This window comes from Calliopsis andreniformis, chromosome 8 (genome assembly GCF_051401765.1).
Source record: "Calliopsis andreniformis isolate RMS-2024a chromosome 8, iyCalAndr_principal, whole genome shotgun sequence".
NCBI lineage: Eukaryota > Metazoa > Arthropoda > Insecta > Hymenoptera > Andrenidae > Calliopsis > Calliopsis andreniformis.
Window position 1 is genome coordinate 1,706,210 of NC_135069.1, and position 23,696 is coordinate 1,729,905.

Here is a 23,696-nt window from a genome sequence, read left to right on the forward strand (position 1 = left end):
GATCATTGAGTGAAAGGAGAGGCTGAATGAAGAAAAGTTTACTTTACTATATAAATTAGAACTAGAGAGAGAGTATGCGACTATTAATTTTTAAAAAAGGATGCATACTAAATGGGCATTACTATAGTACTTGAAGTAACTATATGCACAATTGTAGGTAAATTTTTTATATATACTATAATCAGCGCGTAAATTATGATCTACGTGTAATTGTACTTCTGACAATTTATTCATCATTTATGCAAGTTCTATCAATGAATTATGGACATAGTATTTGTTCTATTCAGAATTTTTTTCGGGCTTTTGAATGATTTTGAAGTACGCAACGGCAGAGAAGTCATTGCTGCAGTGGCGCTATTATCTATAATCATAGATGGCGCTGTGATAATGCAGCGCACTGCGAACAGTTGTAAACTGATACAATACAAGCCGGTGGTAAGTCCAGGTTATACTACTTATTGTTGACTTTTATGCATATTATTTCCTGAACGAGAGTCGGTAATGCTGAATATTAAATTAGTATAAATTTGTGCCAAGAGACTTTTAATTGCAGCTAATACAGAGCACGATTTGGAGTCAACATGACATCGTTTCTGACTGACGTGTTGATAGCAGCAGGTATGTACACAAATTCACTTACGAAATTACCCGCGAAAAACAAACGAGTATTAAATTAACGTTGCATTTTTTAGGGAAACTTGAGAAGGATAATTTACGTGAAAAAATAACGGAGATACAGAAAGAAATAACTAGACTGAAACACAATGTCAAAGATTTTATGGACGATAATTATGTTGAGTTTACGTCGAAACTTACGAGAGATCAACATCTGGTGGCTAAAGGAGAAAAACTACTCGAGGAGATGAATGCATTGCAAAAGAAGATAGATGAACAAGTATAAATTCATATAAGCATTTAAGTCAATTGTATAATACAAAAACAATTTACAATTTTTATATTCCAGGTTAAAGTAGAGTTGTCAGGTTCTATAAAAGAACTGAAGACTCTCTCTCAGGCTTTAAAGGAATCAAATATGATGCTGCAACTTTCCAATCAACTCATATCATTACACGAATGTATAAAAGCAGTAAAAAATTATCAAGAAATGAAACAATACGTGGATGCTGCAAAAACGTTGTGTCGAATGCATACTATATTATATAATGAGCAAAATGGTTTGCGAGACCTCGACATCTACACGGCAATCGAAGACGAATATTCAAATCTGTACAATGCGTTCCTAACTAATACATCCTCGTTATTACACGAGCGTATCTGTTGGACAGGTGTCGAAGATAAAGATGCCAAGACAATTACGCTCAGTGTGAAAAATGAGCTAGGCGATATGCAAGATTTGATGCAGGCATTGCATTTAATTGACAACCTTGGGAGTCGTCTGCATAATTTTGCGACGACGCTTATGGACTATATGATTAGCCCTATCATCAGTGATGATTGTTCTGTTTATGTAATAGACGAAAAAATTTTTACTGTTGAAATACTGAACAGGAAGAAATCGCCTAACTACAAGAGCGTGCTTTACAATCTGGAATTGTTATTTAAATTTCTTCATCAGCATTTCAATATTACGATACACGATGACGAAGCTTTCCTCAAAGAAATACAACCTTATTTATTGGATCGTTTATCAACATCGCTAATAGCCGATTGCATTTCACAAATTGTTCCGACTTGTAGCGCGGACTTTAAAAACTTTATACCTATTGTTGAAGCTATCAATGATTTTCAGCAGTTTTTAGTGGATATTGGTAGGGGATTTATAAATATACTAGTTTTTACTAATTTGTACAATGATGCATAATCGTACGTTTTTTAGGGTTTATTACGAGCGATCAGCTGTTTCTCTCAGAATATACGAAGAATATTGATAAAGTATTTATTGAAAGAATTTGTCAAGACTTACTAGCAAAGGCTCGAAACATCATGAAAAAAGATTTACATGATTGCATTGTCTATGAGCCACAGGCAAGTATTGTATAAATTGCTACGATTCATAAAAATATGTAAAGTAAATGTTTTTTAACATTTTAGGAACCACTTGAATTTTCAGAGGATTCAAATGACTATAATGAAGTAAAGATAGATAAAAAGTTGAGCGATAATACATTCCAACTTCCCAAGTGTCAAATAAGGTATATAAGTTTTTATTAAGAAAAAAATAGGTTCAAAAAGTTTTCGTTTATTTTTATAAAATAATTTTATGTGAATGTATTATATTTTAGCAAGAGCGCAAGAGAAACGTTAGATCTTGTGCGAAGTATTTTAGATGAAGCGTGTAGTAGTCCAGACCCCTGTGCCATTCGGTTATTTTATACATGTAGAAATATTTTCGAAATGTATGCAGGAGTGGTACCTGAACATCATCGGAAATTTTTAGAAACAATACCACAGCAAGTTGGTAAGGAATTTATAACTTCTAAAACCAACCAGTATTTTTACACTTTTTACAAATCGAAATTCTTTTTATTTAGCTGTGTTTCATAATAATTGTATGTACCTTGCACATCATCTTCTTACATTGGGATATGAGTACAGAGACAAGCTACCTGAATCATTACAAAACTTGAATCTTACTTTTGCTGATCAGATACTGGTACTACGAAATGTCGGATCAACAAGTTTCTTGGAACATATGAAATATCAGAGAAATATTATTTTTGACATACTTAAAGAATCTGGTTAGTAATTTATGAATTGTGAAGTTCATAATTAATGTTTAATAGTGACTAAAATATTTTCTTTCGATTAAGGTTTGTCAGCGCTAGGCCAAACTCCAGAACTGCATTCTAGCACTGAACGCGCATTGAGGCAATGCATTAGGCAATTGGAATTATTGAAAACAGTTTGGTTAGATGTGCTGCCCCTAAATATTTACTGTAGAGCTGTAGGTCAGTCCTCTCCGCGACAAAAATGTATAAAAATTATTATTTGAATGTTAATAATATTAATAATATTTTAGGATGTATTATGAATTCAATGATTGACGATTTGATAATCAGAGTAACATCCGTCGAAGACATTCCTGCTGACGTTGCGACCGAATTAGTAACGCTATTCAACATGATTGTTAAACGCGCACCATTAATATTCCCGGTGAGTTTTTATTGAAAAAGGTATATGATTTAATAATCTAACAGACTTTTTATTGAACTGATCAGGAAAATTACATTAAGAAATTTCAATCTTGCCACAAATTCTATGAGTTGTTCCTGAAAAATTAAACTGCAATAACTTTACTTCTTTTCTAATTTCAGGATCCCGAAAAGATCCAAGAGCACGTTCGCAAATGGGAGAAATTTTTAGAACTAATTAAAGTACTTGGAGCATCACTGAAAGAAATTGAAGTTAGATGGGGAGGCGGCAAAGGACCACTTGCGCGTGAATTTACAGCATCTCAAGTGAAACAACTGATCAGAGCACTATTTCAAAATACTGAACGGAGATCCAATTTGTTAGCTTCCATAAAATAATGTTAAAAAATTTGATTTATGTATAAAACCCATTTTGCGTTATCACTATGGTAAATGAAATTAATATTAGCAGTATAACTCTGTGATGTATGTACTGTTTCATTATACTGTTAATATTAGAATATTTTATAACTTACGAATATTACTTTTAATTTTTAAATTTATAGTGTAATACTTACATTAATCTTTCGTGAAATCACACATCTTACCAGCAATCGTTTATTACTCATTTGTCTTATTTGATAACTGCTTCAGTTTAGAGTAATTATTGTGAATGAATTTTTTAAAACTTTTGCTACTGATTTATGAAAGAAACTAGTAAGTGTTGCAAACTTTAAGAAAGTAGATGGGCGAGCGGGCAGGCAGGGTGGCGGACAGTAGTGAGAGCAAATCATTTAATTAGACTTCCAATTCCATATCATTTACAGCAATGGCAAACATTATTACCATAATTTCAGTATTTCTCATTCAAATATCCACAGTAGTAAATGATGAAGAATTTCCAAATGCAATACTGAGTCTGCACATATATTTGAAGGCCATAAATCAAATTATGTAAGAAATTAATTTTGCAGCCTTTCAATCTTGAATTCGCATGATGTATAAAAGTCCTTAAGGCAAAGCTGCACAATCAATCATATACGAGCAGTAGTGTGCATTTGGTTAAAATGGCGCAAATTTTTCACTTGTTTTTCCTCCATTTTCTACATGAAGTTATTCCTATTCATTAAACAATAAGTACGTCTATAATAGATGACATACACTTACAGACCATTATATTGGAACCCCTTTAGAAACATATTAGAACTTGAATGAAAGAAAACAAAGGTCATGAATTATAGAAAAGTCTTATCTCATATTTTTTTTACAAAGCATATGAAACACCCTTTCATGTAAAAAGAACTTAAAAAAAAAGTATAAAAAATACGTATAAAAAAACTTATCAAATATCATAAAATATGTAATACCCCAGATTTAAAGACAGGACACTATGTAAATTCCCTTCAGTCTAAGATCATATAGTTGATTCAAATCCTTCTCATAATTTCTTTCATCTTTCCTTTCGTTTATAGTATATAAAGTGTAATAACACGTGTTTATGAATAATGAGTAATGTTCTGAAAACGATTACAAACTGTGGAACTAAATTATACTATATAAATGGTATTGCACAACTTAATCTGCAATGGTAGTTCTTGTCTATATACAGGTCGCTGCGTAGATTGGATAGAAATGTAGTCATCAGGGCGGGTAGTTGATTGGCCCGCGGTTCAGATTGGCAATGCAGCGTAGATCTTTTATGTGCATTCACGAAGATGACGATGACTGTGAACATGGAAGTGCAAAATAGGATGTCACATTACTTTCGCCTTTGTCGGCCAGGTAACTCTCATTAACTGAGAGTATATTTATTAACTGTGTAATACATCTGTACATGCAACAAATTTATTCAGCATCAATTACTGATGCTACTATCATGCAATAAATGACCTCTTTTTACGTATGTGCATAGTTTGCACTCTACTGTCATCACATATCTGAATGAATATAAAAACTTAAATTTTTTTAGTATTATTTACAGTTTATTAACTTCTACAGCTGTTAAAAAAATATAAAATGGATTATTTATTCTCTATGTTTACTCTAGGAATGTTTTCTTATTAGTTCTTAATTGAATTCTAGCATTAACAATAAAAAATAATTAGATATATTTAATCAACAATGGAAAGAAATCAATTCTTCATTATATCTTTGAGAAATGCAGGAAAACGAAATTCTGGCAAGTTTGTATATATGTACTGTAATGTAAAATCAATTTACAAGGACTGGTATCATTAGTACCTGCCACGACTAGCCGGGGAACGACTTCTATACCTCGATGTGCCACTGCCTTTGTTCGTATAGTAGTCAGCATTGGAATCCATGCTATTATAGACATCCTGCGTATATCCATCTCGAGTAACATACCCACCAGTACGATTGGACATATAATCTTCTCCATAGTAGTCCCTATTTCTACTTCCACCACCCTTGCCTGCATAGTAACCACCGTAATCTGCATATGGATTATTTCCTCTGTAACTTAGCGCAGTGGAGACTGCAGACCCATAGCCCCTACTAGCAGCACCTCGACTTCCTCTAAACCCTCCCATACCGCCTCTACCTCCTCCACGACCTCTACCTCGTGAAATTTCTACTCTTAACTTGGCACCCATAATTTCTGTGCCGTTCATACTGCTGCAGGCAAGCTCTGCCTCACTTGTGTTTAGAAATTCGATAAAAGCAAAACCTGGTGGATTAAATGCAACCCACACTTTGTTTAGTTTGCCATACTTTTCAAACTCTGTCTGAAGATCTTCTTTCTTTATGCTACCATTTAATCCACCAACATAGACGCGTGTGTATCCTTCTGGAGTCATTTTCGACCTAAAAGTTGTAATTACATGTAAAATAAAACTGTTTACATATTCGGAACATAATCCATACAACGGTAACAAAAACAATAGAAAAAATACGCGTTGTATGTATTTTAATGTTAAGTTTCTCGTAAAGGTGATTGGATAAAGCATACGAGTATAATATTTATAATAACGTTTCGATTCTAATATCTTTTTTTGTTTACGAAACGTACGATTGATCTCGAGCGCCAGGGAACCAAAATGAGAACGCTTGTGGAAAGATTTGGTAGAGTTATCGTAACAGCGGTGTACGTACTTGTATTTCTATTTCCCGTGAAACCTTTGTTTCTTAATTAAATTGTTCGAGAAATTCGGAAGGAAAAGAATACCCAATACGTTGTTAGCACGATAGAATCGATAGGCGAGGATCAACCGGGGTTCACAATGCACAGAAACTACATCCGACGTCTTGGCGTCTCCAACCCAGACGCCAAAAGCTTGTATTTACAAACGGACGATGATTCGTTCCATACTACGTCTAACACAGTAAAGTTACTGGTGGAAAAGGCACCCTATCCGCTAATTTAATTCTTGATTATGACTTCTGCAGAATGCAGATTAAAATAGTTGGAACGATTTTACATTAAAAGTTAATGCATGTTTATTCCATTGTAAACATACGTTTTCGCAATTATTGCTTTTTTTTTTATAAGAAATCATAATTTACTGTTTAAATAAATTATGCATTTATACATAAATGTGTTGTTATTTGATTAATGAACCTACAACCTATATAAACGCAAAAACCATTAGTATACGACACATTATTCTGGACATTGTTCTGATATCTACAATTGCTTAATAATTTATTTGTTCGGCTACTAATTTCGTCTTAATTCATATAAAACTGATGTAATTAGTGTGTAGTTATTAATACAATATTTCAACAGTAGAAACTGTTTATTTATTACAAAGAAAAAGTTCATTTTATAGACATTGAAATGATATCGCCGCATAGCAGCCGCCCCTGAATTAGAAATATTTCTAAACAATTATTTCCTGATTTATGGATAATCTGAAGGTGTAGAATTATCGTAGAGACTCTAATTCTTATCATACAATGATGAAAGTTCATGGAAATTGTTTATTTATTGTAAAAAAACATTTGAAAATTATTCGGGGGCCCCGCACCCTGATGATACGGCCCTTAAGGAAAGTTGCTAGCGACAACTTCGCCATCTAGCGGTGATCCGCGAACTAACGTTTTTATAGAATAAATAAATTTGTTAATTAACGAGAAATCTAATAATGTAGAATCGTTGTAGGGTCTCTATGCGTAATTATGCAATGATAAAAGTTCATTGAATTTGTTTATTTATTGCAAAAACAGCATTTGACAGGTAGTAGTACAGGGTTAGGAAAACAAATTGAAAATATAATTATTTATAAATTTATACGCAATTTGATGATACAGAATAATTCTAAGAGGTATACACATTATTGTACAACACCAACAGTTCGTAGAATTTGTTTATTTACTGCAAAAACAATATTTGACAGGTAGTACTAAGGGTTAGTCATATAGAACCTGAAAAATCCATTATTTATTAATTAATGCATAATTTGGCGATGCAAGATCACTGCAGGGCCTCTATGCACAATAATGCAACAATAAAAGTTCATAGAATTTGTTTATTTATTGCAAAAACAGCATTTGACAGGTAGCAGTACAGGGTTATAAATACACAACATGAAAAATCAATAACTTATTAATTAAAACACAATTTGGCGATGCAAGATCACTGTAGGGTCTCTATGCATTATTATGCAACAATAAAAGTTCACAGAATTTGTTTATTTATTGCAGAAACAATATTAGTAAAAATTGGCTCAAAATCGTACTGGTGGCGCCATCTAGCGGTGGCGCTGCGGAACTAAAAGTAGAAGTTCTAGTTTTAGTTCCCCCGTTTCACCGCTAGATGGCGCCACCAGTACGATTTTGAGCCAATTTTTACTAATATTGTTTCTGCAATAAATAAACAAATTCTGTGAACTTTTATTGTTGCATAATAATGCATAGAGACCCTACAGTGATCTTGCATCGCCAAATTGTGTTTTAATTAATAAGTTATTGATTTTTCATGTTGTGTATTTATAACCCTGTACTGCTACCTGTCAAATGCTGTTTTTGCAATAAATAAACAAATTCTATGAACTTTTATTGTTGCATTATTATGCATAGAGGCCCTGCAGTGATCTTGCATCGCCAAATTATGCATTAATTAATAAATAATGGATTTTCAGGTTCTATATGACTAACCCTTAGTACTACCTGTCAAATGCTGTTTTTGCAATAAATAAACAAATTCAATGAACTTTTATCATTGCATAATTACGCATAGAGACCCTACAACGATTCTACATTATTAGATTTCTCGTTAATTAACAAATTTATTTATTCTATAAAAACGTTAGTTCGCGGATCACCGCTAGATGGCGAAGTTGTCGCTAGCAACTTTCCTTAAGGGCCGTATCATCAGGGTGCGGGGCCCCCGAATAATCTTCAAATGTTTTTTTTACAATAAATAAACAATTTCCATGAACTTTCATCATTGTATGATAAGAATTAGAGTCTCTACGATAATTCTACACCTTCAGATTATCCATAAATCAGGAAATAATTGTTCATAAATTTTTGTTTCTCGAAAACGACTGCTAGGCGGCGATAACATTTAATTGTGCATAAAATGGGCAATTTTTTAATTATAATTGTATTATTTCTGTAAAATCTAGTGCCTAAAATGTTACTGTAGATACAAACGATACGTATAATGTCTTAAAATAATAAATAAATGAATAAATAAGTGTTGTTTATGAAGTATGTCTTTTCTTTAATTCGTAGATTGCATCCATAGCGTTCTTCAACCTACGCTCTAAATAAGTTTTCAAAACTTCTTTTATTGGACAAATTAACAACATTCTTGTAGAATATTATTTATAGTGTATTATTATAACCTTAAATTGATATCTTAATACAAGAATGACACGTGGTTGCATAATGAATAGGAATAACTTGACGTTGGTAAATGTTGTGAGGACTTGAGTTGGTTTATCAAAAGTTGTGACGCATATATTTTCCTATCTCTTGCATTACTTGCAAATTTAATCAGAATGCAACGATACGATATTCTTATTCAAGAGATAGAAGGCATCGATGATTATCTAGGTCCAACTTTTCGGTACGTAAACTTAAAATGATATTCACTCTTTCTCAAGGGGTTGCATTGAATAACCCGCCCCTTGAAACAACCCCTTCACGCAGATGCACTTATTATCGTGCATATGCGCACTATAGGGGATGGAAAACGGGGGTGGATGTCCCTGTAATAAAATAAAGAAAAATCGAATTCGGTTTGTGCCATGTCTAGGTTGTCAACTAACCAAGTTGACAATCTACTGTCAAGTATGGTACCAAAGCATGAGTACCTGTTGTATGAAATAGAGTCCACAGACGCCAATAGTATAGGTCTTGTTTTCAGGTACTAATATTGCAAACAATTCCTCTATGGAACTCTATTTTAAAAGAAAAAAAAAATAATTGGAAAACAATGTACATGTATTGTCAACTTTAAATATTCTTTTTTTAGAGCAATTTACGATGGCCACGAGCATCAGAAGTTTATGGAAAAGCTTGATGAGCGTATCAAAGCACATGATAAAGACATTGAAAGAATGTGCAATCATCACTATCAGGGTTTCATTGATTCAATCAGAGAACTTTTACAAGTTCGTTCTCAAGCACAACAACTTAATGTTAGTCCATATTTTGGAGTCTCTTCATCACAAATGTGAGAATTGCATAATGGAATACAGCTATTGTTGTTTGTAGGCTGACATACTGGAACTGGACAAACGTATTACTGCCACTGCCACCAAAGTAATAGAAAAAGGAGAAGAGCTTGTGAAAGCACGTAAAGTAGAAAGTAACATGGCTGCAGCAGTGGACAGTCTAACTATGTGTCTTCCTGTATTAGCTGCATATGCAAAATTGCAGAAACAGTTGAAAGACAAACGTTATTATCCAGCATTGAAGACCCTGGAACAGTTAGAACATCATGATTTACCAAAAGTAACAAATTATAGATTTTCTTCACAAATTACACAACAGATCCCACAGTGAGTAATATCAGAAGATAAAGAAATATTTATCTTTACAGCAGAATGTAACTAAAAAATAATTTAACACAGAAATAATAAGATACATTCAGTGACTGATAGATTGCAATGATTTTAGACTGCGTGAAAATATTAAGGATGCTTCTATGTCTGATTTAAGAGATTTTTTAGAAAACATTAGGAAATATTCACCAAAAATTGGTGATGTTGCTATGAGGCATGTAAGTAAAATTGTTTCAGTTCATAAATAAACTTCTATATGTTTTCTACATTCTACTAATTTTATATTAGACACAAGAACAATTAACTATTGAAGCCGAAATTATCGGCCGCAAGAAGAAGAGAACATATACTACAAATTCTGTATCAAATGAAGGTGAAGAAGAATTAAGTGCACAAGACTTGATGGATTTTAGCCCAGTATATCGTTGTATGCATATTTATAGTGTTCTTCGCGAGGGAGAAACTTTCAAAGCTTATTACAGGCAGCAAAGAAAGCAACAAGCCAGACTAGTTTTACAATCGCCTATTAATATGGTACTTATTAATACAAAAGGACATTTTTACATTTGTCACATTTTTTACATTTGCATTTCTTATTTTTTAGCACGAAAGTATAAGTGGTTATCAAACTTACCTGCAAGGCATCGTGGGCTTCTTTGTAGTAGAAGACCATATTTTGAATACGGGAAATGGTTTGGCTACGCGATCCTATTTAGATGAGCTTTGGTCAATGGCACTCTCAAAGATAGTAAATGCGTTACGCACTCACTCCGTAAGTGATGATAAACATTATGCATGGATAAAAATATTCTAATAAATTACTTATTTCTGTTATCATTGTTCTAGGCGTATTGTACAGATGCGACACTCATTTTGAAAATAAAAAATCTTATAATGCTGTTTAATACGACCTTAAGGGTAAGTAGATCTCATATAATTTAGTTAAGATATTTATTATCTAATTTTTTTTGTATAGAACTATGGATATTCTGTGGGGCAATTGTGGGATTTATTACAAGAAATTAGAGTTCATTATAATGAAGTTCTAATGCAACATTGGGTTCAAGTGTTTAGGGACATCTTAGACGAAGATAGTTTTTTACCAATTCAGGTATGTATTTTTTTATATTTATTAATTTTTACACGTCGCGTATATCGTAATTTTTTAGGTAACGACACAAGAGGAGTACGATAATGTTCTGGATTTGTTTCCTTATCACGACGAAGAATTAGAAAGATCAGAATTTCCTAAAAAATTTCCATTTTCGGATATGGTACCGAAAGTTTATCAGCAAGTTAAAGAATTCATTTATGCTTGCCTCAAATTTTCGGAAGATTTAAACTTCACGCAGACGGAAATAGATGAAATGATTTGCAAATCAACGAATTTATTATTAACAAGAACATTTAGCGGATGTTTATCGTCTTTATTCAGAAAACCATCATTAGCACTTCTACAAGTAGTTCAAATTATAATAAATACGGGTTATCTTGAAAAATCTACAAAATATTTAGAAGAATTTGTTACTAATATTACAGGGTAAGAATTAGTTGAATTACTGATTATTAGAATATCATAATATGCTATGTTAATTTTGTAGAACACCGCACGAAGGACAGCTAAGTTGTATGGGTGTCGAATCAGCAATGTTCCGAGTTGCGAGAGACGATGCCGAGAAACAAATTTGTGAGAAATTAAAAAACAAACTCGATGAATTTTTAGAATTAGAAAATTATGATTGGAATTTAGCTGAACCTCAGGGACACGCATCTGGTTTTATCACTGATCTTATAGCGTTCCTACAAAGTACTTTCACTTGTTTTACTAATTTACCAGTACGTATCTTATTCATAAAAGTTTTTTTATCAATAATTAAATTTGAAGTGACTAATATATGTTTTAGGATGAAGTTGCACAAGTTGCTTGTAAATCTGCTTGCTCCCACATAGCGAAAGCTATACTAGGAATCTTAATTAGTGAAGATGTTAAACAGATATCTATGGGTGCTCTTCAACAAGTTAATTTGGATACGATACAATGCGAACGTACGTCTCTTTTTATTTTAAAATAAGATGTACAATAAATTTTTACAAAATAGTTTTAAATGCATTAGACTGAATATAAATGTAAACCATATTTCAATTTTTAGAATTTGCTGCCTCGGAACCTGTAGTTGGTTTACCCGAGGGTACCTTACTGCAAAACTTCGCACAATTAAGACAATTACTAGATTTGTTCATGAGTTGGGACTGGCCTACTTATTTTCATGATTACGGCCACGAGTCAAGTAAATATAATCTTGTAACTCCAAATATGGCTGTACTTTTGTTAGAGAAGTATGTATCACGTTTTACTTTATCTGATATTAACACGCTTCACGATACTGATATCTACATTTTAATAATCCATATACTTGCAGGTTAAAAGAGTCTGATAAAAAAACAGTATTTTCAGTGTTAAAGAAAAGCGAACGCGATAAGAAAAAATTGTTAGAAACTGTGCTGAAACAATTACGTCAATTGGCGCAAACTACTCAACAGTGAATGAAACTAAAGTTACCATGTATATACCTCAAAAGAGATTGTAAATACTTAATTTTTAATATATATGCTTCAAGCATAATTATTTAGAAACTTATTGTTATTGTAATAAAATGGCTATAAATAATTTCCTTGAATCAGTCACGTTTTAACTTCTTTATAAATAATGCTGTAATTCCTTCTTTTTTGCTTACTATTGAGTTTACTCTATACTGAATTCCAGGCAATAGAATATAATACATCATTAAGTTCCCATACACTTATTATTTTAATTGTTTCCTCCTAAACTGGTGTTGTTATATTACATGTAAATGAGTTACATATCGTACAATAACTGTACAGCGGATAAAGTGTGACATATGAAGTTCCAATTCCTAAGTATTACAGATGCAATTATCTTCGAAATTAAATATTTTTAAAAAATCACTGCTTTTTTTCTAAAATCAATCGAATCCTTCGAGTGATTTAATAGATATTGAAACTCTCATACCGAAATATAAAGTAAATATAGGTAAGTAGATAGATAATTATATTAAGAATAATAAAATAGATTAAATACAAATCAACAATAATTCCTGTAAAGTAATACCAAGAGCATAGTGCTTGATTCATGAATCAATTTGATAAGTATTTAATAGAGGATAAAACAAATTAATAATATGCATACATAGACCAATTTACGATGTATGTGGCACAATTTAATTGATGACATATACTGGTCAGGACTAATCATCAATATTGTCAGGATCCACATCATCAGGTAGCATGGAATACTTATTGGAAGCTACGAAATTCTGTAACAAAAAAAAATTATGTATAATTAGTAATGCCCACGTTAAACACAATTATTTTCTCAAGTTGAAGAGACTTACTGGAGCTTGTTCATCTTTTGCCTTTGGCATTCTACTGATATCGTCTTTTTCTCTGTCTCTTCGATCTCTGCAAATACAAGTTCACAAAAAACATGAATATTTATTTTTCAGCACAAAAAATATCAAAATTTTCTAGTCGTGTGAAATACCTGTCTCCACTACGTGTTTCACTTGATTTTGGAGGACCTCTTGGAGGCGGGGGTCCACCACGAGAAGATAGTTGCCCTTTAGAATCTCCATATTGCTCTGGATGAAGAGGAAAGATTAAGTGCTGTAGTCAATTAAATATAACTAAAAATATATCAAAATAATGTAAGCTGAATTTACCAGAATGAGCAGGTTGAGTTCGCAGTGCCGATCTTTCAGTTCGTCGACTTCCGTCGTCTTCCGATCGCCAGGTTTGTCGACTCTTCTCCTTTTCCTTGTCATCGCGGCCTTCCTATTAAGAACAATAAAATACTTGGTTAATAACTCGATAGATTGTATAATACAAATTTCTACACTATGAATTTACCCCATTACGTCTTCCCCAAGTACCATCTCTCCCACGTCTTTCAGAGTCCCTACAACGAAAAGAGCATTAGCATCACAAATAAAAAATGTTCAATTGTTAAACTAATTTCCCTGCATTTTATACCCTTCTTCCTTAGGTTTCGGTTCTGCATACGATTTAGCAAGACGTTCCTCTATTTCTCTTTCTCTGGCAGTGGTATCTACAGGTTTTGCAGCACCAAATATATTTGTTGATGGAGCAGAAGCAGGAGCAGGAGCAGGAGCAGGAGCAGAAGCAGGAGCAGGAGCAGGAGCAGGAGCAGAAGTAGGAGTAGTAGGAGCAGCAGCAGAAGCAGGAGCAGGGCCAGTGCCAGCTGGGGCTGCGGCTGCGGCTGCAGCAGGCTGTTCCTCTTTTACAACTGAATCAATTGGTTTTGTACGGGGTTGTAGCTGTAGTTTCGGTCTAGTTCTTGCATCAGCTGCAATATTACAAGTGTTATAATTAATAAAATATTCTTACGTACTCCATTACTTAAAGAAGTATTTCTTACGTTTGCTATCTGTGCTAGGCTTTCCCTGTCTACGTTGGCCATCTCGGTCCCAATCAGAATCTCCGTAATTACGACGTGGCCCAAAACTGCTCCCTCTGTCTCCGTCTCTATCTCTGCTACCCTTATCGTAACGAGACCATTCTCTGTCTCTATCATCATCCCTGAAGCCACCTCTGTCCCTGAACGTTGGTCGCCCTCTGTCACTGTCGTTACCCTGCCGCCATGCACCTGGCTTGTTATCGTAATCAGAAGCTAATAGATAAACACAATAATTTCATTACAATCCTCATTTTTTGTGGCGATATAAACATGTGAAAATTTTTTATACCATCACGATCATCTCTTCTATCTCTGTTATCATATCGACTTCGGTATGAATCTCCATCGGCAGCTCCAGCTTCATCTCGTGGACCGCTTCTCCAATCTCCAGATGTACGTTCAGGATCTTCATTATAGTCTCTACGATTATCTCTGCCCATACGTCCTCCACGACGATCGTCATTAACGCTATTTGAGACATCGATTCTTACTCTTCTCGTTTTCATAGACTATAAATGCAATTATTTCTGTACAATTGTTTTATTTAAGAAATAATGGATTCCAACATGATGTTTGAAACTTACTGTATTGGACAAACTGAGAGCACTAATTAAACTCTGACGGTCTGCAAATTCAACATATCCATATCCTTTAAGTTTATTTGAATCTTTTGGCAGACGTATATTAGAAATCTGAAATAAAAAATAATATAAGTACTTCTGGAACACATCATTTACATATTTATATAAAAAACTGACCTTCATGTCTGCAAAAAATTCTGTAAGATATTCCTCATCCACTTCATATGGAAGATTAGTAAGGTATGCCACATAAGGTGGATTAGTAGGAACATCTTCATCAATACGTGAATCTCTTGCTGCTCTAGGAGCTGTAGGTAGTACCACTGGTTCCTTGCTGCTTCTAGATGTATATCCTTTTGACACAAAATCATAGCTATATTATTTTGGAGCATATTTTACAACAAACATCTAAACAATCTTTACAAAGAATTTCTTCTAAAATAAATAATATATAATTTGAAACATATCTAATCATATTTATGATTATACATGGAAATACATAATTTTTAAATATATTTAAAAAAAAAAGAAAATAGGATATCAGTGAACACAAAATGCACAAATTTGCATTACCATGTTCTTCTTCCATGTCATCCGCCCAGCTGCTCAATGATTTAACTGGTACAGTGGGTGTTCCACCCCCATCAGCCAGAAATGACATTAAATCTACAGTTTTGCCCTTCTTCTTCTTCCCTTTCTTGGCTAAAAGAAATAAACGCAGATGAAAAGAAGCGTTCCACGGGGAGATCCATGATATATGGTGGTGCAATATTGAAAGCATGCTGAGTTTCGCGAAAAGTTTGGTTATGTGGAGGAAAAAATAGCAAAAACTGAACACCATCGAGGACCCCATAACCGAGAACACGCATAAATAAAAAACGTATCAGGCGTTTTAGTTTACACCCATGGAAAATTTACCTGAAGACATGGTTGCGGCACAAATCTAATGCAATGCAAATCAAATCCGCGTTCCGATGGACCACACGACCAACCTCAGGATCCATAAGGCATGAAACACGTTTTAGTAAGACGCACGTCGGCCAACATTATACGTTCAAAGTCAGAAGAGAAAGAAAGCAAATCTAAGGAAAATCTATGGACTTATTTCGCAAATATTCTACCTAAATCAATTCTATAAGTAAAATTACAGTATTTTTGAAGCTGTTGTTTAAAATACCTTCTCTCATTTGCTACATGAAATTACGCAAAATCAGCCAACTTCTTTTGGAAGGGCTATATGCGTCATTAATTAGAAAACTCTCGAAAATTAAAGGCAAATAGAGAGTAGGTAGTAGGACGTAATTTGTACAGTAAACTTACAGAGATTCGAGAATTTTTATTCGGAGGGAAAACGTGTATGGAATTCTAAAAATAAAGTGATTAGGATTGATAGCAGAGCTTTCGATCGGGAGGAGACCAATGGTGAACACCTCTAGAAAATTTCGGAACGCATTATTTGAAGCAGTCGGTGGCGCCGATTGTTACAGGAAGCAACTGCAGAAAGGAGTTTCTGAGTCACGTGATCGTAATATAGTGTACCGAAGACATGGCGGACAAAGAGGATACTGAGAAGACCATCGCCGAAGACTTCGTTGTTACGAAGTATAAAATGGCCGGCGATATCGTAAATCGTAAGGAAACGACTTAACGTTCTCTAATGAAGCCTAAAAATCCAAAGTGAGGCTGTTTCGCTAAACTACCAGCCCCTGAATGTTGTATTTTCCGGCTGACCATATGGAATGTGGCGCGCTAATGCCGGGCCCCCTTACCATGTGGGATAGGACTAGCATCAACTATTATATTTTAAGAATTAATCGATGACTTGGATATTCTATGCTTTCTTAACGATCGATCGAAAAGGAATTATTTCTTCTCTCTCACCCAATACAAGAATCATTTATTTCAGTTTCTCAATGGAACTTAACATTCCCATCAATGACCATGACTACCCATTTTCATGCACATTCGTGTGTTTCCATTTCGGTAAAAAGATTAGCCCTTGGACGTTCCCTGAAAATTTGTTTAGTGTTTGCTCGGTTTTGTATTCTATTAGCTTTTACTTTTATCTCAAGACTTGTTCAATTTGGGATTTGTATATTCAATAAAATTTGTAGACTACTTTTAATTATATGGGAAATCATTTTTTGGGGCTTTTTATTTTGATTGTCTTTTATCTAAATTATTGTTTATGGTTTCAGGGGTGTTGAGGCAAGTTTTAGATAAATGCGTTGTTGGAGCATCAGTGAGAGAAATTTGTGAGTATGGTGATAAATTGTTGCTGGAGGAGACTAGTAGGGTTTTCAAAAAGGAGAAAGAATTGAAGAAAGGAATTGCTTTTCCTACATGCATATCTGTTAATAATTGCATCTGCCACTTTTCACCAATTGCAAGTGAACCAGACCTTATTCTTAAAGATGAAGACATGGTAAAAGTGTAAGTTCATCATTTGTGATCACTATAAGCATAATGAATTAAGTATTTCTCTTTCACTTAATTATTGCTTGCTATTTTTAGAGATCTTGGGGCACATATTGATGGGTTTATAGCAGTTGTGGCCCACACTGTTGTTATAGGTGCTTCACCTACAAGAAAAGTTACTGGTAGAAAAGCAGATGTAGTGTTAGCTGCACACTATGCGTCTCAAGCTGCATTAAGGCTTCTGAAGCCTGGCACAGAGGTAATATACTCACATACAATTAATTTTTATACAGTTACTTAAATTCTTTTACAAGTATACATAATTATTTCCTTTCTTCAGACTTATACAATAACAGGAACTGTAGAAAAGATTTGCGAAGCATACAAATGTAAACCAATTGAGGGAATGTTAAGTCACCAATTAAAACAGTTCAAGATAGATGGAGAGAAGACTATAATTCAAAATCCAAATGATGCACAGAAGAAGGAACATGAGAAATACACTCTTGAAACTCATGAGGTATGATGCACTTCCTACATTCTTGCACGTAATTAATGTGCAATATATAAATAAATTTCTTGGTTTAGGTATATGCTATGGATGTACTGGTTAGTACTGGAGAAGGTGTAGGTAGAGAACAAGATACACGGGTTACTATATTTAAAAAAACAGAGGAAACATATCAGCTGAAGTTAAAAGCGTCGCGTATGTTTTACTGTGAAGTCACCCATAAACATGGTCTCATGCCATTTAATCTACGTACTTTCGAAGATGAGAAGAAAGCAAAAATGGCTGTTGTGGAATGTGTAAATCACAGGTTGATTGAACCATTCCAAGTAAGTATTCGCCAATTTTCCGATTTTTATTTTAGATGAGAAATTTATCTCTTACGCGATGTTTATTGTTATTTCAGGTACTATACGAAAAGCCAAATGAATTCGCTGCACAATTTAAGTTTACAGTACTACTAATGCCTAATGGACCACATAAAATTACGGGAATTCCCTTTGACCTCGACACTTATCAGTCTCAGTGCACTATTACAGATCCTAAATTAAAGGTACATATTAAATGTTACTTTTACTTAGACTTTGGCTAACTTTTTTATGTAATTCATGTTTGTATTTGCAGACTCTATTGTACACTTCGGCAAATCCGAAATCCGCTAAGAAGAAGAAAAAGAAGGCTGAAAAAGCTGTAGGTGAAGTGGCAATGGAAGATGACGCCGAGGCCTAACACAACCATCTTAGCGTTCATAATGACGTATTAACATCGTGCACTTTGTGTTACTTCTTGTTTAGCAGCCTCAGAGCAGAAAGTAGACACTTTTCAACTTCACTGTACTCTAACACTCATTCCTTTATTGGAAGGGCTCATCCACGAAGTGTGATTTTTCATATTGCTCTATCGATACAATATTCTAAATCATTGCCGTTTGTCTATTACTCACATTTATATGCGTATCAGTTAAAAAAGTGTCGAGTTCTGCCCTGAATGAATTGGACCTTAATGACATATTATGCCCGCCACTTACTGACTCTTAGGTTTTTGTATCGGCGTACCTTTTTAATGGACTTATGGTATTATTACATATTGAACGATGATCATTCATAAAACGTTTTGCAGATGTATTACATTTTTAAGTATGTGAATTAGTTTCACAACTTACGGTCGGAGAACATGATTGTGTTGTGCGAATTACGGTTTGACCGACCCAGAAAGTGAATCGCACGTGCATTCGTGTTGCATTTCTTTCATGAAACGAACAAGAATAAAGTACAATTTTGATTTTGTAAACATTATTGTATCACAACAAAAAAGTTCACTGTGTTGAATGACATTTACCTGAAATTTAGTTACATTGAAAGAAAAACTATTCTAATAGAATCACCGCAATCTTTGAATGCACTGCCAAATGTGACACGATTCACTTCAGTACTCTAGCTAGTTTTGCACTAGCTGTTTCTGCATATTGTGTCTGGTGAATGAAAATTAATATGATTAAAAAAAGAATATTAACTTTTAAATTGTATAATTGGAATGAATGTTTAATCATTGGATTCCGTATAAAACAATGAAATGCCAATAATCCTCGGAGTATTTCGTTGTAAAAGTTTCCCAACCGCAAAAAAATACATTGATTCACTCAGTTTGGCTCTGCGCAAATTTTATTGCGTATTTTAGACTAAAAGCTGTCAGAACTAATTACAGGTGCACCTCGAGTTATTCGCATTCGAGTAAAAAGAAACGTCAAAAGAATTTAAAAACAAGAGGTTCTGAGAAGATAATCGTCTTGCCGAGATAAAAGAAAGAGCGGAAATTATGAAATATTAATACAATGTAATAATAGTTTTGTATAAGGAGGATAGATAATGTATCTGTTATAGATATTTTTTCTACTCAAGTTGTGCATATGTCGAATGTTACCGAGTGTGCTTGTAAAACAAAAGATGTCTTAGGTCATCGTGCACTGTCCTTCATTTGCACTAAATAAGAATAATCTTTCCACTATATTTGGTATGATACTTATAATAAAAGTATTTACTAAATATGGAAGAGATGTATTCGTTCATACTTTTTTTTATCCAATTTTTAATGAAATATTACATAAATCAGTGAATATTAGTTATGATTAGAGATATTCTGATTACACAGAAATAACTATTAATAACAGTTTAAATTAATAATTAATATAATAGTGTGTATAATTTGCAAAAAAGGACTGTGCACAAAAGTCATACTTAACATAAAACATAATATGGTGATATAAAATTGTTACTAAAAAAAATTAACAACAAGCTAACAAGTATAGATTTTGACACATGCATATTTCACGAATCATTATATTGCTCCTTTTTTCTCTCTAAAAGTAGTTGGACTAAAGCATAATCTGTAAGATATTGTCTACTTTTAAGAATATACAAATATCTTCGATTAAAAATTACGGTCAAACGAAGATAGAATTTTATGGATTGACTCACTAATTTGTCTATGATATATGATCTCTGATGCAACCTAAAACGGAGTATCAAAAGTATAAAGTCGTATTTACAGTCGTATCTTTATTGTTAATGTAACAGGTATGTCATATAAACATATATAGTTTTAATACTTGCTTCTGTTACATTTAAGGGTAGACAACAAAAATTAACACTATAAAGAAAAAAGAATAGCAATACCAATTTATTACACAAAATTAGAATGAATTGATAATTAAAACAATGTCGACATGTAATTACCTATTTGCAGATTTGTTAAAAACGTACTATATGGAAAATATTTTGATTTTTAAGTTATCGTATAGTAAATCGACGTTGATAAACTTTTGTGTTAATATTACTTTCTGATCCAACAAACAATGATATAAATAATGTAAATATACAATGAGATTTGTAGTCACAAATTCATGAACAAAGTAAAGAAATTTTATGACTAGAGGATATCTGAATTAGGATATATAAATTTTAATTTCAACACAATTGTATTAGGAGTAGTAATATCAGCAACATTTATCTCGCTGCCGTTTCTTAGTCCGAGATCGATTAAAGTTTTTGTTAAGTTTTCACGAGTTTTTTCTTCAATACTTGGTACTGTTTGCATATAGAGTGTTTTATTTTTACCACCAATATATGCTGTAAGACCTGGGCTTTTCATCTGCAAATCAGATCTCTCACAAAGAAGCTCTATCAAATCCTTTAATTTGAATTTAGGATTGTTAATCTCAATTTCCTTTGGAATCTGGCTACATGCCACACAATCCTCCTTTCTCTCTGCCTCATAAGAGTAGGTATAGATTCCATCTACATCATTGAGTACCTTTTAAAAAAATAGCTTGTCAATCACACTGTACCATTAAAACCTACTTTCAAGTTATTAGGTCATGGGAATTACCATGTAGTTATTCAGTGATGCACTGCAACTGCTAGCAAGCTTAAATGCCTCTGTTGCACAGGCTGCAGCAATAACAGCATTTGTGGATGCCACTGCAGGTATAATATTTTTAACTACTCCTTGGACTAATCTATATGTCAAGCCTTGTATGCCAAATTGTGCTGCTCTTTCATTAGATTTTTCATAAATCCAATTTATATGATTAGGGTCATCACCATCTATTGGACAATCAAATGGATTCTCTTTGGGCCATTGAATGATTTTTACATACTCTATACAATGCTCTGGTAACCGTGGAGTATTTGCTATTGTACATAATGGGTATGTGATCTGTATCCCAAAAATAACGAGATAAAAAAATAACAAAAATTATAACACATTGAGGTAAAAAATATATGAAAGACAATCACCTGAGGAGGATATAAATCTAATGTACATTCTATACAAGCAGTCAGACCAGGCAATATTACTCTTAAATTTCCTTTAAAACCTTCTGTGCCACCATCAATCATTGGTATCACACTACTTCTATCTAATTCCCCATTTTCATAGACCAAAAGTGACAATAACATGCCATTGATCCACCTTCTTGCAACAATAGAATCCAGACCACAGACAACTATATGAAACTGTCTATAGAATTCTTCATCTTTATCTTGTATTTTGCAAGAATGAGGAACAATGTTGCAGCCTGGAATTCTAGAATTGACGAATTTTGCGGCTACATCTGCTTTTGCCAAGCCAATATCTTTGTAACGAAACAGGAATTGCCTGCAATTTTACAACAAAATTGTACACTTTACAAAAGACCGCCTAAAAGGACGATTTTGCTGTCGTACCGGTTGAGGTTGGACAGTTCAATCGTATCCATGTCGATTACGTGAATGTTCCTAAATCCCATCAAAGCTAAATCTTTAAGTAACTCGCATCCTAAACCTCCAGCTCCGATGACAAGAATCTTGCAACTTTCCAGAAGAAATTGCAGTGTTTCTGACGAAGGTTCGAAGTCTGGTCTACAAAAGGGACCTGATCTTTCCAGTATTTTTCGTAAATTGCTCCAACGTCTATGAGTATAATCGGATCCCATCATCGTGATCACTATAAAATGTATCAAAGAACGCTATGAATTATGACAATAAAATACTTTAATCAAACATTCCCTACACTAGATTTTGATATCATAACCTACCTTAACGATATAATGGAGTTTTCTCATTGATTGAACATCTTACCGCGTTGCTTACAGTGGCGACACCAAATTGCGGCTTTTACAGAAGATAGGAAATCGACGATGTGTCGATATGAAGTAACAACAGTCGATAAGAGGTCATTTTTGGACTCTAAAAATTGTTTTTTAATAGCCCTGATAATTTCAAAATATTGACGAATAATTTTCAGTGTGATGTAACCTTTGGACTAGATCTTGTACTAGGTACTCAGCTTTAAATTTATTTCTTTGTTAAGGAAGATTATCGACTTAGTGGTTCGGTAGCATGTGATTCTCAAATTCACCGTTCGTAAAAGTAGATGGCGTGAAGAAACCAATTGTGGTTGCCAAGTCGGTATTGCAGACCATGAGAAAGAAAATTCCGTAAAATAAGTCGGTGTCGGCACTTACTGCTCTATACTCTACAGTACAGAAAGTTATGAGTCATATCATAAATGATCCAAAGTGCTACAAACATTATTAGTCTAATTCCGGTAAGGTCTTGATTAATCGGCTAGACCTCATATTTGAACTTGGAATACTTAATCCTAGGAATACTAAGAATCAGTTGCTCAAACCTACAACTCGAGGCATGTTTAATTTATTTTCTTCCTGTACAAAAATTATTGTCATATGTACTTTAATTTTAATACTCACATGCCCCCTTTGTAACAAATTTTCTATAATAAATATACAAGCAGTGTGAATTCAAGAATCTAAATGCTGTAATTACCTTCGAACTACCACTAAACTAACATCTAACTTTCCAAGCTTCCACTGTATCCTCCCCATTAGTAGCAACTAATCAAGAACCCGAATACCGAAGATCACGACTCAGTTAATCCATCTCCCATTGCATGTCTACACCCACAACTTCGCATACATCTCTCAACTTTTTGGCCACCCTATACATACGCTCATCCCCCTTCACGCGAAACCGAGGGAGGAGACGAAAGACAGCCGACGCACAAGCGGCGAGCGAAAAAGGTCGCGCTTTCTGCCCACGGGCGAATGACTCGGTTCTTCGACGTCTC

General features: G+C 33.8%; 6 protein-coding genes across 9 annotated transcripts; 3 read left to right on the forward strand and 3 right to left on the reverse strand.

The window, feature by feature from the left end:
* Positions 1-478: 478 nt before the first annotated feature.
* Zw10 (Zeste-white 10 kinetochore protein) lies at positions 479-3,621 on the forward strand. Its single transcript, XM_076383358.1, has 10 exons — positions 479-618; positions 693-895; positions 965-1,769; positions 1,838-1,986; positions 2,053-2,153; positions 2,244-2,419; positions 2,493-2,699; positions 2,772-2,909; positions 2,981-3,114; positions 3,276-3,621. The coding sequence occupies exons 1-10, from the start codon at positions 582-584 to the stop codon at positions 3,489-3,491; spliced, it is 2,166 nt and encodes a 721-aa protein (XP_076239473.1). The 5' UTR covers positions 479-581; the 3' UTR covers positions 3,492-3,621.
* Positions 3,622-4,640: 1,019 nt separating this feature from the next.
* Positions 4,641-6,400, reverse strand: Rsf1 (Repressor splicing factor 1). Of its 2 annotated transcripts, none has more exons than XM_076383359.1 (3): positions 6,207-6,400; positions 5,334-5,918; positions 4,641-4,817 (listed from the first exon to the last, which is right to left on the reverse strand). In XM_076383359.1, exons 2-3 carry the CDS (start codon positions 5,909-5,911, stop codon positions 4,790-4,792), a joined length of 606 nt encoding a protein of 201 aa, XP_076239474.1. In that variant the 5' UTR covers positions 5,912-5,918; positions 6,207-6,400; the 3' UTR covers positions 4,641-4,789. The 2 variants fall into 2 exon arrangements, with proteins under 2 accessions (XP_076239474.1, XP_076239475.1); XM_076383360.1 differs by having other exon boundaries at positions 6,124-6,400.
* Positions 6,401-8,934: 2,534 nt separating this feature from the next.
* Sec15 (exocyst complex component Sec15) lies at positions 8,935-12,752 on the forward strand. 2 transcript variants are annotated; one of them, XM_076383085.1, is made up of 13 exons: positions 8,935-9,129; positions 9,538-9,703; positions 9,780-10,066; positions 10,185-10,287; positions 10,358-10,603; positions 10,674-10,841; positions 10,916-10,987; positions 11,046-11,180; positions 11,239-11,609; positions 11,671-11,905; positions 11,974-12,115; positions 12,220-12,406; positions 12,490-12,752. In XM_076383085.1, exons 1-13 carry the CDS (start codon positions 9,062-9,064, stop codon positions 12,611-12,613), a joined length of 2,304 nt encoding a protein of 767 aa, XP_076239200.1. In that variant the 5' UTR covers positions 8,935-9,061; the 3' UTR covers positions 12,614-12,752. The 2 variants fall into 2 exon arrangements, with proteins under 2 accessions (XP_076239200.1, XP_076239199.1); XM_076383084.1 differs by lacking the exon at positions 8,935-9,129 and adding an exon at positions 9,311-9,429.
* Positions 12,753-12,854: 102 nt separating this feature from the next.
* Eif4b (eukaryotic translation initiation factor 4B) lies at positions 12,855-16,597 on the reverse strand. Its single transcript, XM_076383092.1, has 13 exons — positions 16,466-16,597; positions 16,064-16,137; positions 15,719-15,847; positions 15,323-15,498; positions 15,149-15,256; positions 14,854-15,073; positions 14,526-14,777; positions 14,120-14,453; positions 13,997-14,045; positions 13,810-13,921; positions 13,632-13,728; positions 13,483-13,549; positions 12,855-13,404 (listed from the first exon to the last, which is right to left on the reverse strand). The coding sequence occupies exons 2-13, from the start codon at positions 16,071-16,073 to the stop codon at positions 13,336-13,338; spliced, it is 1,623 nt and encodes a 540-aa protein (XP_076239207.1). The 5' UTR covers positions 16,074-16,137; positions 16,466-16,597; the 3' UTR covers positions 12,855-13,335.
* On the forward strand, positions 16,525-18,837 carry LOC143182218 (proliferation-associated protein 2G4). The gene is made up of 7 exons (XM_076383095.1): positions 16,525-16,776; positions 17,344-17,578; positions 17,660-17,822; positions 17,904-18,083; positions 18,152-18,400; positions 18,478-18,624; positions 18,696-18,837. The coding sequence occupies exons 1-7, from the start codon at positions 16,692-16,694 to the stop codon at positions 18,798-18,800; spliced, it is 1,164 nt and encodes a 387-aa protein (XP_076239210.1). The 5' UTR covers positions 16,525-16,691; the 3' UTR covers positions 18,801-18,837.
* Positions 18,838-20,718: 1,881 nt separating this feature from the next.
* Uba3 (Ubiquitin-like activating enzyme 3) lies at positions 20,719-23,584 on the reverse strand. 2 transcript variants are annotated; one of them, XM_076383093.1, is made up of 5 exons: positions 22,645-23,584; positions 22,295-22,553; positions 21,866-22,226; positions 21,456-21,785; positions 20,719-21,380 (listed from the first exon to the last, which is right to left on the reverse strand). In XM_076383093.1, exons 2-5 carry the CDS (start codon positions 22,543-22,545, stop codon positions 20,997-20,999), a joined length of 1,326 nt encoding a protein of 441 aa, XP_076239208.1. In that variant the 5' UTR covers positions 22,546-22,553; positions 22,645-23,584; the 3' UTR covers positions 20,719-20,996. The 2 variants fall into 2 exon arrangements, with proteins under 2 accessions (XP_076239208.1, XP_076239209.1); XM_076383094.1 differs by lacking the exon at positions 22,645-23,584 and having other exon boundaries at positions 22,295-22,568.
* Positions 23,585-23,696: the final 112 nt, after the last annotated feature.